Source organism: Polypterus senegalus, chromosome 10, assembly GCF_016835505.1.
Source record: "Polypterus senegalus isolate Bchr_013 chromosome 10, ASM1683550v1, whole genome shotgun sequence".
In the NCBI taxonomy this organism is placed as follows: domain Eukaryota; kingdom Metazoa; phylum Chordata; class Cladistia; order Polypteriformes; family Polypteridae; genus Polypterus; species Polypterus senegalus.
This window is the reverse complement of record NC_053163.1, coordinates 7,771,463-7,788,872: the sequence shown is the minus strand read 5'-3', so window position 1 is coordinate 7,788,872 and position 17,410 is coordinate 7,771,463. Positions and strand designations below refer to the sequence as shown.

At 41.8% G+C, this 17,410-nt stretch overlaps 1 protein-coding gene across 1 annotated transcript; it reads right to left on the bottom strand.

The window, feature by feature from the left end:
- Window positions 1-211: 211 nt before the first annotated feature.
- On the bottom strand, window positions 212-9,133 carry znf668 (zinc finger protein 668). Its single transcript, XM_039765087.1, has 2 exons — window positions 8,781-9,133; window positions 212-3,504 (listed from the first exon to the last, which is right to left on the bottom strand). Exon 2 carries the CDS (start codon window positions 3,455-3,457, stop codon window positions 1,493-1,495), a length of 1,965 nt encoding a protein of 654 aa, XP_039621021.1. The 5' UTR covers window positions 3,458-3,504; window positions 8,781-9,133; the 3' UTR covers window positions 212-1,492.
- Window positions 9,134-17,410: the final 8,277 nt, after the last annotated feature.

The following is a 17,410-nucleotide window of genomic DNA, read 5'->3' as shown; positions in this document are numbered from 1 at the left end:
AGTGGATGATGCTGAAGAAACAGCTCGGCAGTCGATATCACTCACCTATCTCCAAAAAAACGCTCCTCAAGTAGCTTCATGCGGCAAAAGCAGCGGCACCAGATTTCTTCGCTTCACTGCCACACTTGGTGACGCTGCTCAGACCTGAAATACGCTCCAGCTAAAGTACAGTTAATAGTTTCATTTAGAAGCCATCAACATGAAGGCCAGGTTTCTATTGCATGAGCGTACAAATGTACTCTTTTTATTCTGATATGCATACATTTTACCTGCGGGTACATTACCGACGAAGTCCTCCATTAAACAAAGGTGTTTTGCCAAGAAAATGCATTACAAATAAATAAAGATGAAGGTATTAAGCATAGCATATACAAAGGGAGAGCAGCACAGTGGAATTTTTCAGTTCACTGTTCAATCGAACATTTGTGCCCTTGACATCCCGCTCATACAAAATCTCCCAAATTCACCTCCAACAGAAAATAAAAAATCACACATCTTTGATTAAAAAAAAAAAATAATAATAATAATAATAATTCACTGGGCAACCAGAGTTTAAAGCATCCATCAAACTCTCACTTTTCATGCCATTCATTTCTCCAGCAATGATTGTTATAGCAAAAAATATTGACGACCAAGAATTTCATAACGAACATGTCACAATGTCATACTGTGAGTGACCTTTCAGTGAGCACAGAGTCAAATTAGGTCACCTTCTCTCGTAATTCTCTCAGTTTTGATTACTCCCTCAACATCAGCATGCACCAAAGAAAAAAATTCTTTCAGTTTAACTTTTCTGGCAAATTCTTGCAACTTTACAGAGATTTTCCATAACCCCTCTCAAAAGCCATCTGAACAATTTTGTACCCCACCCACCAAATGCTATGACAAAGAAAAACCCACCCAGTTAATCACATTGAGGACATTGATTCTATTACAGTGATCCTGGGGTTCATACTGCCCCCTAGTGTTGAATAATAACGTATCATTCTTTCTTCTCCCACCCCACCTCACTTGCCTAGATAATTCTCTCTTTCTAGTGTTTCACGTGAAAAATACAAAAGGCACGACTTTAAGACATTATTGCTTTGCCATTATGTTTTGAAGCATAAATGATTTTTTTTCTCTATAAGTAACAAAAAAAAGAAAAGGTCACAGGTGTTTGTTTTTTATAGTTTCTTCTTTCATTGTGAATCTGTGCACTTTTTCTTAAATGGAATTCTTCTTACAAACAAGTCTTAAGCAGCTATTCAGTGTTTCTTTCTAGAGTCATTCCATAATTGATAGCTCTGAAATTCAGAGTATAAAGAGAAGGTATAAAAATAAAGTCGAAACTAACATTTTCTACCACAGTATATGATGGAACAGGACGGTGGGATAGGAAACTACAATTCGTTTTTTTTTTCATCCATTCATTTTTCTTCCTAATGTACATTGACAGTGGGTAGGGGACGCCCTAACGATATACTTTATCTCACACTCCCAACTGACTGGTTCACTTGGGCTCCTCACAGTGTTTGCTAAAGTCTTCAGTCACTTTATGGACTTCAACATCCTCCCACTGCACTTCGGACGCCTTGTCCAGGTACACAGCGGTTGCAGTGGCTAAACTCTGGAAAGTGCTAATGGAAACTGGGATGGTGGTGGTGATTCCAGCCTGTGACTGGACCAGAGGCAGGTGGTTGGTGGCGTCAGGAAGGACATCTAAGGACCCATCCTTGTGGGTTTTTTCATGCTTGCGCAGATAGGCCGGGAACAGGAAACCTTTGCCGCAGAGGGAGCAGGTGTGTGGCCGTTCGGTTGAGTGGATCCTTTCGTGCTTGCGAAGCCCGGCCTTGTTAAGGAATGCCTTGCCACACGTGTTGCAGGTGTGGCTTCTTGGCTGGGGGTGTGTCTTTTCGTGCTTCCGCAGCTCTGCCAGAGTGCTGAAGATGGCACCACAGTGAGCACAGGAGGAAGTTGCCTCCATGGAATGGATGCGCTCATGAGACCGTAGAGAGGTCCAGACATCGAAAACAGCATCGCAATGATCACACGAAAACTTGCCGCCATCGGCGGGGGGTGGGGTCTCATCCACGGGGGCTGGTTCATCCAAACTGACCAATGCTACTTCATTCCCACCTGCTGATGCGGGGTCAGTAATTAGCTTGTCGATGACATGCGTCCTCTCATGTTTGCGTAAGCTGGATGAGACGACAAAAGCCTTACAACACAGGCTGCACTTGAAAGGTCTCTCTCCGGAGTGAACCCGCAGGTGCTTGTTTAAGCTTGAACGTTCTGGGAAGGCTTTCCCACACTCGAGGCAAGAGAAGGGTCGCTGACCACTATGAACCAGCATGTGGCGCCGGAGATCCCAAGAAGCCACAAAGGCTTTATCACAGTTCTGGCACTTGTAAGGTCGCTGTCCGGAGTGGATTCTTTGGTGGACTGCCAGGTCAGCCGGCTGCCGGAAACGCTTCTCACATTTGTCGCACTGATAGGGCTTAACACCCGAGTGAGCTCGCTGATGCCGGCGAAAGCTGGAAGGGTCAGAGAACATCTTGCCACACTGGGGACAGAGAAAGGGCTTCTCGCCAGAATGCGTGCGCAGGTGGCTCTGATATGAGGAAAGTTGGGTGAAGTCCTTGCCGCACTGCGTGCACTTGTATGGCTTGCTCTCGGAGTGAATGCGCAAGTGGCAGGCCAAAGAAGAGGAGCGGGAGAAGGCCTTGCCACAGTCCGAGCAGAGGTACGGCTTCTCCCCAGTGTGCGACCTCTGGTGGTTCTTCAGGTCCTTCAGTTCAGTGTAGGTCTTGCCGCACTGGCTGCACACATAGGGCCGGTGACCCTGATGATTCCTGCGGTGTTTCCTGTACACAGATGGGTCAGCAAAGCCCTTTCCACATTCAGCACATTCATAGGGTTTCTCTCCTGTATGTGTGCGCTGATGGACCTTGAGCTTGGACAACGTAGGGTAACTTTTGGAGCACTGGTTGCACACATGGGGCCGTTCACCCGTGTGCTGGGTCATATGGATACGCAAGCAGATAGACTGCATGAAGGCCTTGCCACATTCTACACAGATGAAGGGTTTCTCGCCAGTGTGACTCCGCGAGTGGTTACGAAGCTCTACTGCTGTTTTGTAGGCCTTGTGGCACAGCGAGCATTGGTAGGGTCGGTCCGAGGAGTGCGAGCGCAGATGTTTGGACAGCTGGGCCCTGCTCTCAAATGCTTTGCTGCACTGAGTGCAGCGGTGCTGGCGCTCCTTGGAATGAGAAGCGCGGTGAGAGTGGAGCTGTGACAAGCTCGGAAAAAATTTGCGGCAGGCCGAACACTTGAAGTTCCGACTTGGCTTGGCCCGCTTGCCCTTGGCCGATGGTAGAGGTGGAGGAGTGTCCTTTTTGTCTTCATCACAGTACTCTTCCTCCTGTTTGGCGACTGTCTCAAACTCTGTAACAGGCTCAGGCTTTGGAGATGCCATCGATTGCAGAAAGGCTACCTTTCAGTAATCTTTGAGGTGGTGTAAATCTGCAGTAATGAAAAAAAAAAACCATAAAAGCATCTCACACAATTTATTTTATTGTATTTATTTAACAATTAAATATTAACATCTGAGTGAAAAAGCTAGGTTCAAATCACAGTCACCCTCATTGGTCTGGCTCCCAAAATCAATTCCACTAACCCACCCTTTAGACCCAACCTGGCTTTTCATGTTCACATTTGCATCTTAAAACGGCAGGTTAAATGAAATGGAAATACAAATATGTTACAAGTCACTGGAAATTATAAATGTAAAGAACAGATTTTAAAGGTGTCAAAAATAACTAAAATTACCACTGCTTGTTTCACTTAATAAAACAAACATACATTTGAGTACGGTACGGCCAAAATGTTACTGCTTCACAGCTACATCAGCCTGGTTTCAAATTATGGGCCTAGTCGTTGTCTTTGTAGAGTCTGCACATTCTCTTCATGTCCACTAGGGGCTTCACACCCTGCTCACTTCGGTCGCCAACCTCCGCCCCTGCGCTACTCGCTAGCTTCTTTGCGGTTCTGCCGCTCGCGTATGGGGATGCGGTTGTACAATTTAAACAGGTTTTTATTTTTATGGGAATTGTTATGTATACATAATAGAACTATTTTATATTACAACAAGTTTTTTAACCATATTAAAAAAGTAATAATTTGAAAGTAAATTATGTTTCATGTTGCGTTATAGGTATTCTTTGCGTAATACGATTTTGTTCTGTTTGGCTTTGGAATTAACACGCAGATACTTTCTAAACTTACGCTTTTACTGTAAAACATCGGTAAAAACAATTTTTTAAATTACATTTTCATCAATATTGCACTGAATTTTGATTCTGTTTGGGGTTTCACCATGACAATGCACCGTATAACTGCCCGTGATTTAATTTTGTTTCTTCTTACAATTATTCAACTCAAAATTACATATCGAGCATATCTGTCTTGTTTAAAACTGTCCATAATGTTTCCAGGGCAGGATCCAACCTGAGAAAGCTGCAATCAAGTCCAAGCCTCACATGTTTTGGGCCTGCACCAAATTAACAACATTTTGGACTAAAATTATTAAGTGCCTTTCAGACAGCCTCGTGTCACAATCCCACCTAACCCATTAACAGCTGTGTTTGATGTTCTTCCAGATGGGTTTAAAGTGGAGAAGGAAAAACAAACTGTGATTACATTCACTACACTTTTGGCATGTAGGCTTATTTTGCTAAACTGAAAGAATCCTAACTCTTCTCTTTTAAGTTAGTGAGAAACCAATGTTTTATACTATTTGAAATTGGAAAAAATCTAATTCTCAGTTTGAGGATCTGTACAGAACTTTTTCAAAACCTGGCAGGATCTAATCAATAATATTTTAGAATAAGAAGGAGTAACTCTCTCCGCATTTCTTTTTCTTCTCCATTCATCTCTATTGCCCTATTAAACTCATCAATTTAGGTATGCTTACAAGCTTTAAGTATTACTCTGTTGGCCATGCTCTCTTTCTAAGCGGTGTGGTTCAAATTGTTTTCAATCCTATTTTTTTTGTAAAAATTGATCCATTTGTATAGAATGACTACAATAAAATTAATAACATTAAAAAAAAAAAGAATTTCATTTTTGTCTCTCTCTATTAAATAAAACATCTTTTTCAAATGTTTGTCTCTGCGATTTGTTAATTGTCTTTGGAAAAGCTAATCTACCGGGAATGTTTTAATACGAATGGCATATCAAGATCTCCTTTGTTGTACTACATTACCTTTCTTGGATACATCCTTCTTTCTACAGTAATGAGGGTGGTGGAAGACCAGATGTTGTTAACGGTTATAGATATTCATGATATTGTAAGTTGATTATTTCCTCTTCCACACCATCACCACCAACGGTTTCTTCATAGTCTATTGATACGCATTTAACCAATTTGCCGTGTAACCGATCGACGATTTTCTCATTAATTCGTTTGATTTCATCGTTTCTCGCTGCTAGGATTGCCCTTGCACTAATTTTTTTCTATTGATAACCATTTGTGATGAAATTGTTCAATAAGATTTGGACATAATACATCTTCTTTAATTGGGAACTTAAAGTGAGGAAAGCATTAAAATTTATAAGAGCTGAGAGAGCAGAAAATGTGTCTGTCAAAAGCATTCACACAAATGAGAGGTTAGATTAGCATGTGTGTGGTTGAAAATGGTTGAGAGGAGGGAGTGACTTGAAAAAGTCTCAAGGCCACAGTCTAAACTCGCGCGACTTGAAAATATCTTCCAAAAAGTCTCGTCTCATTGCAGGATTTTTCTTAATTATAATTGAGTGATGTATGTTTTACTTCTACATACCCAAAGATGGGGTTGATAGGTAATTAAAAACAATCGACCCAGTGTGGCTCCATGTTTATAAGTGCCCTGCAATGGGGTAACTTACTGTACATACCAGTTTCCTGTCTTGAGTCCAGTGCTGCAGAAACAGTCTTTGTGTGACGCTACAGTTGACAATTGTTATGTTATGTTCTGGAAATTAATTACGTTCCTTCTGTAACATGTGCATGAACACCATCCAAATTCCAGCAAGTATTACACTCATGTATGGATACTTCATTGGCTGGGTCATCAGTCTGTCACATGGTAGACACACAGAACAGCTTAAAATCACCAGATGGATGAACAGTCATATCTTTCAAAGTAGGAGGAATCTGAGAGGAAATACACAGTGGATGTGGTGGAAGTCATTCATTTTGGGAACCCCATATTGGGCATGTATAAGTATAGGGGAGTGTGAGTGTGTGAGCAGGCCCTGTGATAGATTAGCACCGAGTGCTGCATGACCCTAAACTGGATTAAACAGGTTTAAAATTGTGATGTCATGTTATTGTATTGTAGAGTATTTAATAGTGTTTTTTTGCGTGTCACACACTCAATAAATTGAAAACAATGAAAAGAAATTTTAAGCCACCTCACAAACCACTGAAGCATCAAGCTTGATCTTGGTCTCAATTGAAAGCGTATGGCAGGATACCCATAACATGAACCATGAACTATTTGCGCAGGATACGTTAGCCACAGAATTGTGCTCAAGTTCCTTCTCGTGGACAGCAGGTGTGTGCCGTGGCTGAAAGAAAACTGCTGCACCGTCACAAACAATATTTCTGATGGGAACAGAACTGCAGACAGCTGTGCCATAGACAGGAAAACAACAGCTGTGCACCCAATGATGGCAATAACACACAGCATTACTGACAGGAAAACACTAGAGAAGGTGCTGTGTCTATAAGAAAAGAAGCGGCAGCAATGACATCAGACGGCAGTGAAAGTCACTGCAGCATCTTCAGCTGGATGACCTGGTCTTCCGTGTTTTGTAAGTGGCGCTGCTGCCCCAGGTGCTTTGGGTCCCTCTTTGGCAGGCACGTACACACCATGACTGATAGGAGAAGAATAACAGCGGGGCCAAGAACAACTCCATGAAGCACACTACACAGGCCATACTGATCATCCGTTCCACGATACGGACACTGATGGACAAAGAGACAAGGCTGAAAGAACAGTGGTGACAAACAACTCTGTAACAGAAATGTGTAGTGATTGACACAGTGCCATGCCAGAAGGAACAGAGGTGACAAAACACTCTGTAGTAGGAAAGTGTAGTGCTCAACATAGTGACATGACAGAAATAATAGTGGTGCCTGACTGGAGGTCTTTGTAAAAAAATAAAATAAAATATATATATATATATATATATATATATATATATAAACAGAATATACCATACAGTCATAATCACCTCCAGTTTACATACTGTATGACCACAACCAATCCACTGAGGATGACATGGCCCTTGTACTTTATGCTATCCTGACACATCTAAATAATAAAAAAAAATGTTGTGTCAGAGTTCTGTTAATAAACAGTTCTCACAAACTTCTACAAGTACATAGAGGAGTCCATCGTCACTGGATTCACAACATCTGCTCGATTCAAGATTGTAAAGAACTGCAGAGGATGTTGAAGGTGGCACAGAATATTACCGGCACCCAAGTGCCTTCTGATCAGGGCATAGTTAACACTCACTGCCTCAGAAAGGCAAACATGATGATTAACGATTCTGCACAGCCACTTTCTCACCCCCCCTTCTTGCCAATGGTTCAGGGCCATCGGCACATTCGGCACCAGTAAACTTTGAAGGTTTCTATCCATTAAGTCGTAAAGGCTGTTGAATGGGTCAATAGTGAGAATTCAAATACAGCAATGTGTTTAAATATGCTTATATGTGTTTAAATAACTGTGTTAACATTGTGTTTACATATGTGTATTATATGTGACTGTGTGTATATGTTCCGTGCTAAGAACACTTTTTACTTATTGCATTTGTCAAATATTCTGAGGAGATATGCAAGTAGGAATTTCATTTCGCAGAGTACACATGACAATAAGCCTTACTTAACTTGCAGGAACACACATCATTCTATTACTTTTCATGCAACAGAATGTAATCCTACAAATTACATTTATCCCCAAATTATATTTATGAAGGATTATTACAGATCCTGCGCCCTGGGTTTAGTTATCTTGCTTAGTCATTTCGGTACATTTCCCGAATCTTCATTTTTTTTTTTTTTTCATAATCCACAAAAATTCATGCTGCTAGGCTGCTTTGTAATTTCATTTGGTCCCATTGGTATGCCATTCTGTCTGTGATGGGCACGGCCACGGTACCCCCATAACTGAATACAAGCTTTTGTCAGCACTGCGTGTTCTGTTACCGCTGGTCTGATTGACATGAATGCGATCTCCTGCCCAGCCGCGCCCCAGGCACGCGCACGCGCGCACTCCCACCCTCTTAGATCTAGCGCGTCCCCGCCCGCGCATAGGATTTCCCGCGGCCTTTTTTCTCGCCCACGACGCGCAGCTGGGAGCTCCGCCGCCAAAATGGCTGGCGTTAGGACCCGAGCGGGGCGTGGAGTGCTAAGCGCGCCCTTTTACTTCGTGGCTGCAACAATGAGCCGTCCAAGAACCCCAAAACACGATGTCACCTTTGGTCCATCGTCGCTACGCTCACTCTTAAGAATGAAACCAAATGTGTATGTATATATATGCATGGGTATACCGATGGACGTGCGCGCTCCGGTGTGGTAACCCCACGAAGCGAAAACGCTCCACACGGCAGCTGTCAAAATGGCTGGCTTTAGGACCAGACAAACCTCCGGCCGGAAAGGAGGCCTAGTGAAGCGAAACCGAAGCGGAACAACGTGCACAAACTCGGTGAAAGGACCTCGCTGTACCGGAAAAAGTGTGAAAACCTACCTGGGTTAGCTACGAAGCAAACGCTCGCCCAGCTTGCCGCCGATACGCAATCCCCGCAGCGAACAAGAGACACGCCTGATCGCGCCGGCGCTAGGACCTGCGGGGGAGGGGAGAAGAGCTGAGGCGCCGGCGCACGCACTCGAGCGCTCTTCCGCGCGCCAGGGGGCGCTCCGCTGGCCTATCAGCGGCTAGTGGCGCAGTCACGCGCGGGCGTGGCTGCTGTCAGCCAGGCTGTGCAGAACGAAGGAAGATCCGCTGGGGGTGAGGGGGTCGTAATTTTAATGTGTAATTAAATGTTTGTCATACCCTCTTGGCATGGGTTAGTGTGCACAAGCACAACTTTTTTCTTCACATGTTTTATTTAGCAAGAATCTTAATATCTTACTCAGAAATAAATCTTTTATTATATGAACGGGAGTTCAATGCCGGTGAGTCATTTACGCAATAAAGAGGATCTGCTGTACGGTTAATCTGGAATTTCTATCAAGACGCGACAGATCTGTAAACCGAAAGGAATCCGAAACTGTATTCGGGGCTGGGCCACCCGGCAATCGTACGTTTGTTCAGAAATTGGGACGGAGTCGCCCCTTTTTCAGTATCCCCTCCTGAACAAAAGCATCCTCCTTGCGGTAAGATTTGTTGCCAAGTTTCTGGTTGAAAAGGATTTGAAAAAAATGTTTTGTTTCTTGACTATGTTGCATCGGTAATTATGGGAATGATTTCGTTCAAAAGATTAAAAGAGTTTGGCAACTATCTAATTTTCTTACTAAAATAAAAATCTTTTAAGATAACTCATAAAGTTTATCCTGTTAAAAACTACTTGCATAAATAAATATAGACGCGGCACTGACCTAAAATGTTCAGTTTTGTAAATTACATCCAGAAACTGCGCTTCTTGGACCTACGGTTATATTCATAAACTTCGAAAAGTCATCATCACCTTTAATTAATAATAATATATTATCGGGCTTTTCTCTTTCTTTTACAAATATTATTTTGGTTGCTATGCGCATATAGACAGTAATGAGAATGCCTTCTACCTGAGAAATGTAGTTTTACTTTTAGAAAGATTTAATATCCAAAAATGTAAATTCACAGAAAGAAAACCATGTTATAATTTTTATGACGGATGTAATACATCATTTAAATCTTTTTATTTTTAAAAAACAGTTAAAACAATGTACTTGGCTTACACTAACACAATTCTGTATCCATCCCCATATACTTTATTTTTCACATTTCTTAATTTTTGTTAACAAAAATCACAAATATATAGTAACATGAGTCACAGATGAATGACAAATGTATAGTAATACGTTTATTTTTTTCTTTGTCTTTCGGCTGCTCACAGCGGACAGTAATATGGTTATTGCATTGTGTATATTCTATTCTTTACAAAGTACTGTATGTGAACTTTTATTACTTAAATAAAGCATTCAAATACAAAAATAAATTAATTAATTATGCGGGAGGCAGGTAGAACGAAGATGATGATAATAACAGGACATTTTATTTATATAGTGCCTTTCCCATGCTCAAGGTGCTTGAAGAAGAGGAGGATGATATCCCTTTGGTGTTTCGGCACATGTAGTATGAATTGCAAACTCAATGGTCTGTCACCAAAAGAAATTCAGAATTTTCACCAAACAGCATCAGTTTGGGGTTCATTTTATAATATCAAGTAAAACAAATGTTTATTCTTTACAGATTCTTGATATATTGGGAAATATCATTCATTAGATTAAACATGTAATGGTGAATACTTAACTGTATGCCACAATGGTGTTATGCATCCCGCTAGATACCTTAGGAGTTGAATTTTGTAGATAAAATGTACAGTAAAATTAGAAAAATTAAACACGAATATTGTTTAATAAATAGTTAAGAAGTCACATATGTAAAATATACCAAGTTAAAAAGGAGATAATAAAGTTTAAAAAATTAAAAACATTACGAATACACAATAATTTTTATGGCAAATGTATAATAATAATTAGTAGTAATATTAGTATTGTTGGTGGCGCAGTGGGTAGCGCTGTTGCCTCGCAGTTAGGAGACCCGGGTTCGCTACCCGGGTCCTCCCTGCGTGGAGTTTGCATGTTCTCCCCGTGTCTGCTCGGGTTTCCTCCAGGTACTCCAGTTTCCTCCCACTGTCCAAAGACATGCAGGTTAGGTGCATTGGTGATCCTAAATTGTCCCGTGTGTGTGTTTGCCCTGTGGTGGGCTGGTGCCCTGTATTGGATGGGATTGGCTCCAGCAGACCCCCCATGACCCTGTAGTTAGGATATAGCAGGGTGGATAATGGATGGATTAGTATTGTTACTGTTATTATTACTATTATCAGTAGTAGTATTGTACGTATATAGCACCTTCCTCATAGTCAACATGCTTATATGAGAACAGGCTGAATGAGCCTTTTGGGCTGAATGGCATTTCTTGTCAATTGTCTCATTCCAGTGGCACCTGTCAAGGGGTGGGATATGATAGGCAGCCAGTGAAGAGTCTATTCTTGTAGGTGATATGTTGAAAGCATGAAAAATGGGCAAGCATAAGGACCCGAGTGACTTTGACAAGGTGACAGATAGACAACTGGGTCACAGCACCTCCAAAATGGCAGGTCTTGTGGGGTATTCCCAATATGCAGTGGTTAGTACAGGAAGGCGGTATAAGAAATAAAATGTATTATTATTACCCACCTAGAATGGTCCAAGGGAGATCATCTGGTGTACCGGCGACAGAGCCATAGCCGCCCAAGGCTCACGGATGTGCGTGGGGAACAAAAGCTAGCCCATCTGGTCCGATTCCACAGAAGAGCTACTGTAGTGCAAATTGCTGAAAACCTTAATGCTATTCATGAACGAAAGGTGTCAGAACATGCAGTGCATCACAACCTGCCGTGTAGCCACAGACCGGGCAGAGGGACCATGCTGATCCCTGTCCACAACTGAATGGGTATGTGAGTATCAGAACTGGACCACGGAGCAATGGAAGAAAGTGGTCTGATGTGATAAATTACATTTGGTACACATGCATAATTTACCTGGAGAAGTGCAAGATGGGAAGGAGGCAAGCTGGTCCAGGCAGTGTGATGCTCTGGGCAATGTTTTACTGGGAAACCTATGGTCCTAGCGTTCATGAAGATGTTACTTTGACTTGTACCACCTATCTAAAGACTATTGCTGACCACATACACCCCTTCATTGTTAAAAATATTCCCCGATGGGACTGGCCTCATCTTAGCAGGATAACACACCCTGTAAGAATTGTTCAGGAATAGTTTGAGGAACATGACAAAGAGTTCAAGGTGTTGACTTGGCCTCCAAATTCCCCAGCTCTCAATCCGAGCGAACATCTGTGCCATTGTGCTGGAAAATCAAATCCGATCCACATAGGTCCAACCTCGCAACTTACAGGACTTTAAGGATTTGCTGCTAATGTCTTGGTACCAGATACCATAGGACACCCTCAGGGGTCTTGAGGAGTCCATCCCTTGATGGGCCAGAGTTGGTTTGGGAGCACAGTGCCCCATATTGTATGTTCTTAGTGTGTTAAACTCAGCAAACAAATAATTGTGCATTACTATTTGCAGAGATGATAATGTTAAAGTGTGTTCCATGCACAGGTTGTGTTAACCTGTAGAAGATCAGCGACACATAGATTTTGACTTTATATGTGACTGCAAATTCTCTTTTTCTGGAGCCTGCCATTCATGATACTTTATAAAAACTGAAACCTGAGGAAAATGACAACAATATTCTCAGCAGACAGTGTGGCCTAGTGGTGAAAATGTGTACCTGTAGAAAAATGAAAGGAGGATCTCCTAAATGACTGCTTTCGATTCTGAGGTACTGCACATCGGTAAACTATGAAGTTTTGCCCTCCGTCAGAGGGGTTGATCTCTTGCAGACTCTGTGCCACCGAGATAGCTGAAGTGTTGGATTTTTAAAATAACAAGCTTGGTGGTTTAAAAGTCAGGACCCGAGGGAATCACTTAAAGAAACAACACGGCGGACTCAAAAGTGTTCAGACCCCTTCACGCTTTCACACTTTGTTATGTTACAGCCTTGTGCTAAAATCATTTAAATTTATTTCATTTCCACATATCAGGCAGCACTCGATACTTCAATGAAAAAGTGAAAACAGGATTTGAGGTTAAAAAAAAAAACCAAAAGCAGAAATATCCTGAACGTTTTTAAATATCTCTTTTTAGAGCTCCTGAATTGAAATGAGGTCAGCTTTTTATTTTCTCTCAGTGTCAGGACTTTTGCTCAGTTTCTTTTGCTCTCTCTCTGAAGCCCCATCGGTTTGTGATGTACGGACTGAAGGAATGGTGTGGGGTGGAGGGGTCATTTTAGGTGGATGACCGGTGGGTGTAACTCCTTTGCGCTGGCGGATTTTGCCGCCATTCACTACAACCTTTTTTTTACGAGTTGTCCCCAGACACGTGTTCTCATTTTGGAATCACGTCTGGCCCCGCAAGGCTATTTCAAATGGAGCTCACTATCTGCTTAGCTGGTGGATACTTTCCAAAGAGCTCAATCTCCGGCAAGAAATCTTTCTTTTCACTTTTTGATTAAGGTTATATAATCAAAAACTAAGGGATTGGGTCATGTGGGACTGAATAAAGACTATATGACACCCCCAAGCCCCCGCCCTACCCGCCCACAAGTTGCACTGTTTTTAATGATGTGTATATGTTATTGGTTATTATGCCAGTAAATTACATTTTTCAGTAAAAGCTTAAACTTACTATCTGTGTCCAATTATTGATTTTCTAGCATTGCTGAATGCTACGATTGTTGATTCCTTGTCTGACTGGGGTCCCTTAACTCTTTTAGGGCTGATGTCGACTTTTGTCAAAAGGAGGTGATGACGATGGTAATCTATTGGTCGCTCGTGTGAGTAGTAAGGTGCAAACAAGAGCAAAAATGGCACGAACATAATAGCGAGAGATCAAAGCGAATGCGTAAAGCAAAATACTCGGTGGACAGTTTTGCCTATTATCTCTGAACTGAATTATGACTTGCCAAACTCAGATTTTGATACAAGTGATCGAAAAACGAATGTGAGGTTCCAGCTTCAGCTGACTGGTCCCCAGGTAAACATGTAACTGACATGCCTACAGCAATCTTTGCCAAGAGGACTGCCACTTAACAAAGGTAAGAGGCAGAAACCAGATTGTAATGCACTGCGACTGTGACCACTACTGCGGCAGCCGCCCCAGCCATACAAAGACAGCCTGGCAGCAAGTCTGCCACACATTCTTGGCAAACTGGCAGCCGCAGCATGCAGCAACAGATGTGTTTTATGTTGATTTGTTTGTGAAACCATTGCTTTTCAGAAACTATGTTTTTCGAAAAAAATATTCAGCCCTCGAAGAGTTAAAGGCTTAAGGGGGTCGCTTTTGTGAAGTTCTCTATTGGTGGTAAACTGGATTAAAGTAAAAGAGTAAAAGTAAAAGACAGTCCCAGTTAGTGAGCAGCCAGCCATTCGAGGACCCAAGGGTTGAATACGTGGGATACGATAAGGACAGTGACACAGGTGGCAGTTCCACAACTAATTTTAATATTTCTCTCCCCAATAAGAAAAGAACCTTACAGGTACCAACTAACCCTTTTATGTTAGGTGCACATCACCAGTGATCTTATAAAATGGTTAGTGTCAAACAAGCCAGATAAAATCCACTGTGATACAACGTTGTATAACAATAAAATGTCCAAGGGGTCAATGTTTTTTTTTTTAACAGGCACTACTAGGAGGTTCCCCCCTGCTTGCTTTGCTTACCAGCCACTTCACGTCTCTGTCGCTCACATTGTGAAAAGGGGGGCTGAACGCACCCCAAGGAGACGCGGTCACTCCTCTGAAACCCCCTCTTAAATGGTGATACAATGGGAAACAAATGTATATATTCTTTTACCTTCTCTTTGCTCGATCAGCTGCTGGATTGCTGCTGCTGCTGCCATGTCGTATGATCTGCATCTCGTATGGCACTTTGAACATTTAAAAGCCTGCACAGCAGCTGTCCTACTCTTTGTGTTTTATTTCCGGCCCCGGGCGTGGTTAAATCGTATGGCACAATATTTTGTTTTGCAGGACGGGAGTTCTTGATATTGTTTTTAATTTAAAAACGGAGTAAGGATCTGAAAATCTAACATCATCACATTAAAGTTCGGTAAATTCTGAAAAGAATGATACCAAACATATATATATATATATAGGTTTGAAAATAAGGCGTTACAAAAAAGTGACATAAAAACATCACCGTTGCACTTTTAGGCTTAGGATTGTATTAGGATTATATATATATATATATATATATATATATATACTGTGTATATATATATATATATATATATATATACACATTATATATAGGGTGGTCCAGATCTAATTACGCAATTTTCATTACACTATCACTTATTAAGTTTATTACATAGAAAATCATCTGACAAATCCGGGACCATCAAGAAATGTACCAACTGGCGACAAGAATCGTCTTCGTCCCGAACTGGAATCGTCCCTGCATAAATCAAAGTCATCCAGACGATCTGGATCTGCATAATTAGATCTGGACCACCCTGTATGTATATATATATATATATATATATAATGTATATGTATATATATATGTATATATATATATATATATATATATATATATATATATATATATATGTGTATATATATATGTAAACTGCTCAAAAAATTAAAGGAACACTTTGAAAACACATCAGATCTCAATGGGAAAAAGAAATCCTCCTGGATATCTATACTGATATAGACTGGGTAATGTGTTAGGAACGAAAGGATGCCACATCGTTTGATGGAAATGAAAATGATCAACCTACAGAGCCCTGAATTTACAGACACCCCAAAAATCAGAGTGAAAAAATGATGTAGCAGGCTAGTCCATTTTGCCAAAATGTAATTGCAGCAACTCCAAATTGTACGCAGCACTTTGTATGGCCCCTGTGTTCTTGTATACATGCCTGACATCAGTGCATGCTTCTAATGAGATGACAGATGGTGTTGTGGGGGATCTCCTCCCAGATCTGGACCAGGGCATCACTGAGCTCCTGGACAGTCTGAGGTGCAACCTGGTGGCATTGGATGGACCAAAACATAATGTCCCAGAGGTGTTCTATTGAATTTAGGTCAGGAAAGTGTGGTGGCCAGTCAATGGTATCAATTCCTTCATCCTCCAGGAACTGCCTGAATACTCTCACCACATGAGGCCAGGAATTGTCGTGCACCAGGAGCCACTGTACCAGCATAGGGTCTGACAATGGGTCCAAGGATTTCATCCTGATACCTAATGGCAGCCAAGGTGCCTTTGTCAAGCCTGTAGCGGTCTGTGTGACCCTCCATGGATATGCCTCCCCAGACAATCATCAACCCACCACCAAACTGCTCATGCTGAATGATGTTAAAGGCAGCATAATGTTCTCCATGGCTTCTCCAGACCCTTTCACTTCTGTCACGTGCTCAGGGTGAACCTGCTCTCATCTGTAAAAAGCACAGGGCACCAGTGGTGCATCTGCCAATTCTGGTATTCTATGGCGAATGCCAATCGAGCTGCATGCTGCTGGGCAGTGAGCTCAGGGCCCATTAGAGGACATGGGGCCCTTGGGTCACCCTCATGAAGTCTTTCTGGTTGTTTGGTCAGAGACATTCACACCAGTGGCCAGCTGGAGGTCATTTTGTAGGGCTCTGGCAGTGCTCATCCTGTTCCTCCTTGCCCAAAGGAGCAGATACTGGTCCTGCTGATGGGTTATGGACCTTCTATGGCCATCTCCAGCTCTCCTAGAGTAACTGCTTGTCTCCTAGAATCTCCTCCATGCCCTTGAGACTGTGCAGGGAGACACAGCAAACCTTCTGGCAATGACACGTATTGATGTGCCATCCTGGAGAAGTTGGACTACCTGTGCAACCTCTGTAGGGTCCAGGTATCGCCTTGTGCTACCAGTAGTGACACTGACTGTAGCCAAATGCAAAACTAGTGAAGAAACAGTCAGAAAAGATGAGGAGGGAAAAATGTCAGTGGCCTCCTCCTGTTAAACCCTTCATTCCTGTTTTGGGGGTCATCTCATTGTTGCCCCTCTAGTGCATCTGTTGTTAATTTCATTAACACCACAGCAGCTGAAACTGATTAACAACCCCCTCTGCTACTTAACTGACCAGATTAATATCCCATAAGTTTAATTGACTTTATGCTATACTCTGATTAAAAGTGTTCCTTTAATTCTTTTGAGCAGTATATATATATATATATATATATATATACATATATATGTGGACGAAAATTGTTGGTACCCTTCAGTCAATGAAAGAAAAACTCAAAATGGTCACAGAAATAACTTTATTCTGACAAAAGTAATAATAAATAAAAATTCTATGAAATTTAACTAATAAAAGTCAGACATTGCTTTTCAACCATGCTTCAACAGAATTAATAAAAAAAAAAAAACTCATGAAACAGGCCTGGACAAAAATGATGGTACCCCTAGAAAAGCCTGAAAATAATGTGACCAAAGGGACATGTTAATCCAAGGTGTGTCCACTAATTAGCATCACAGGTGTCTACAATCTTGTACTCAGTCAGTGGACCTATATATAGGGCTCCAGGTAGT

Coding starts and splice junctions, on each gene's coding strand:
- znf668 (XM_039765087.1), bottom strand. CDS start 3,457: ATGGCATCTCCAAAGCCTGAGCCTGTTACAGAGTTTGAGACAGTCGCC.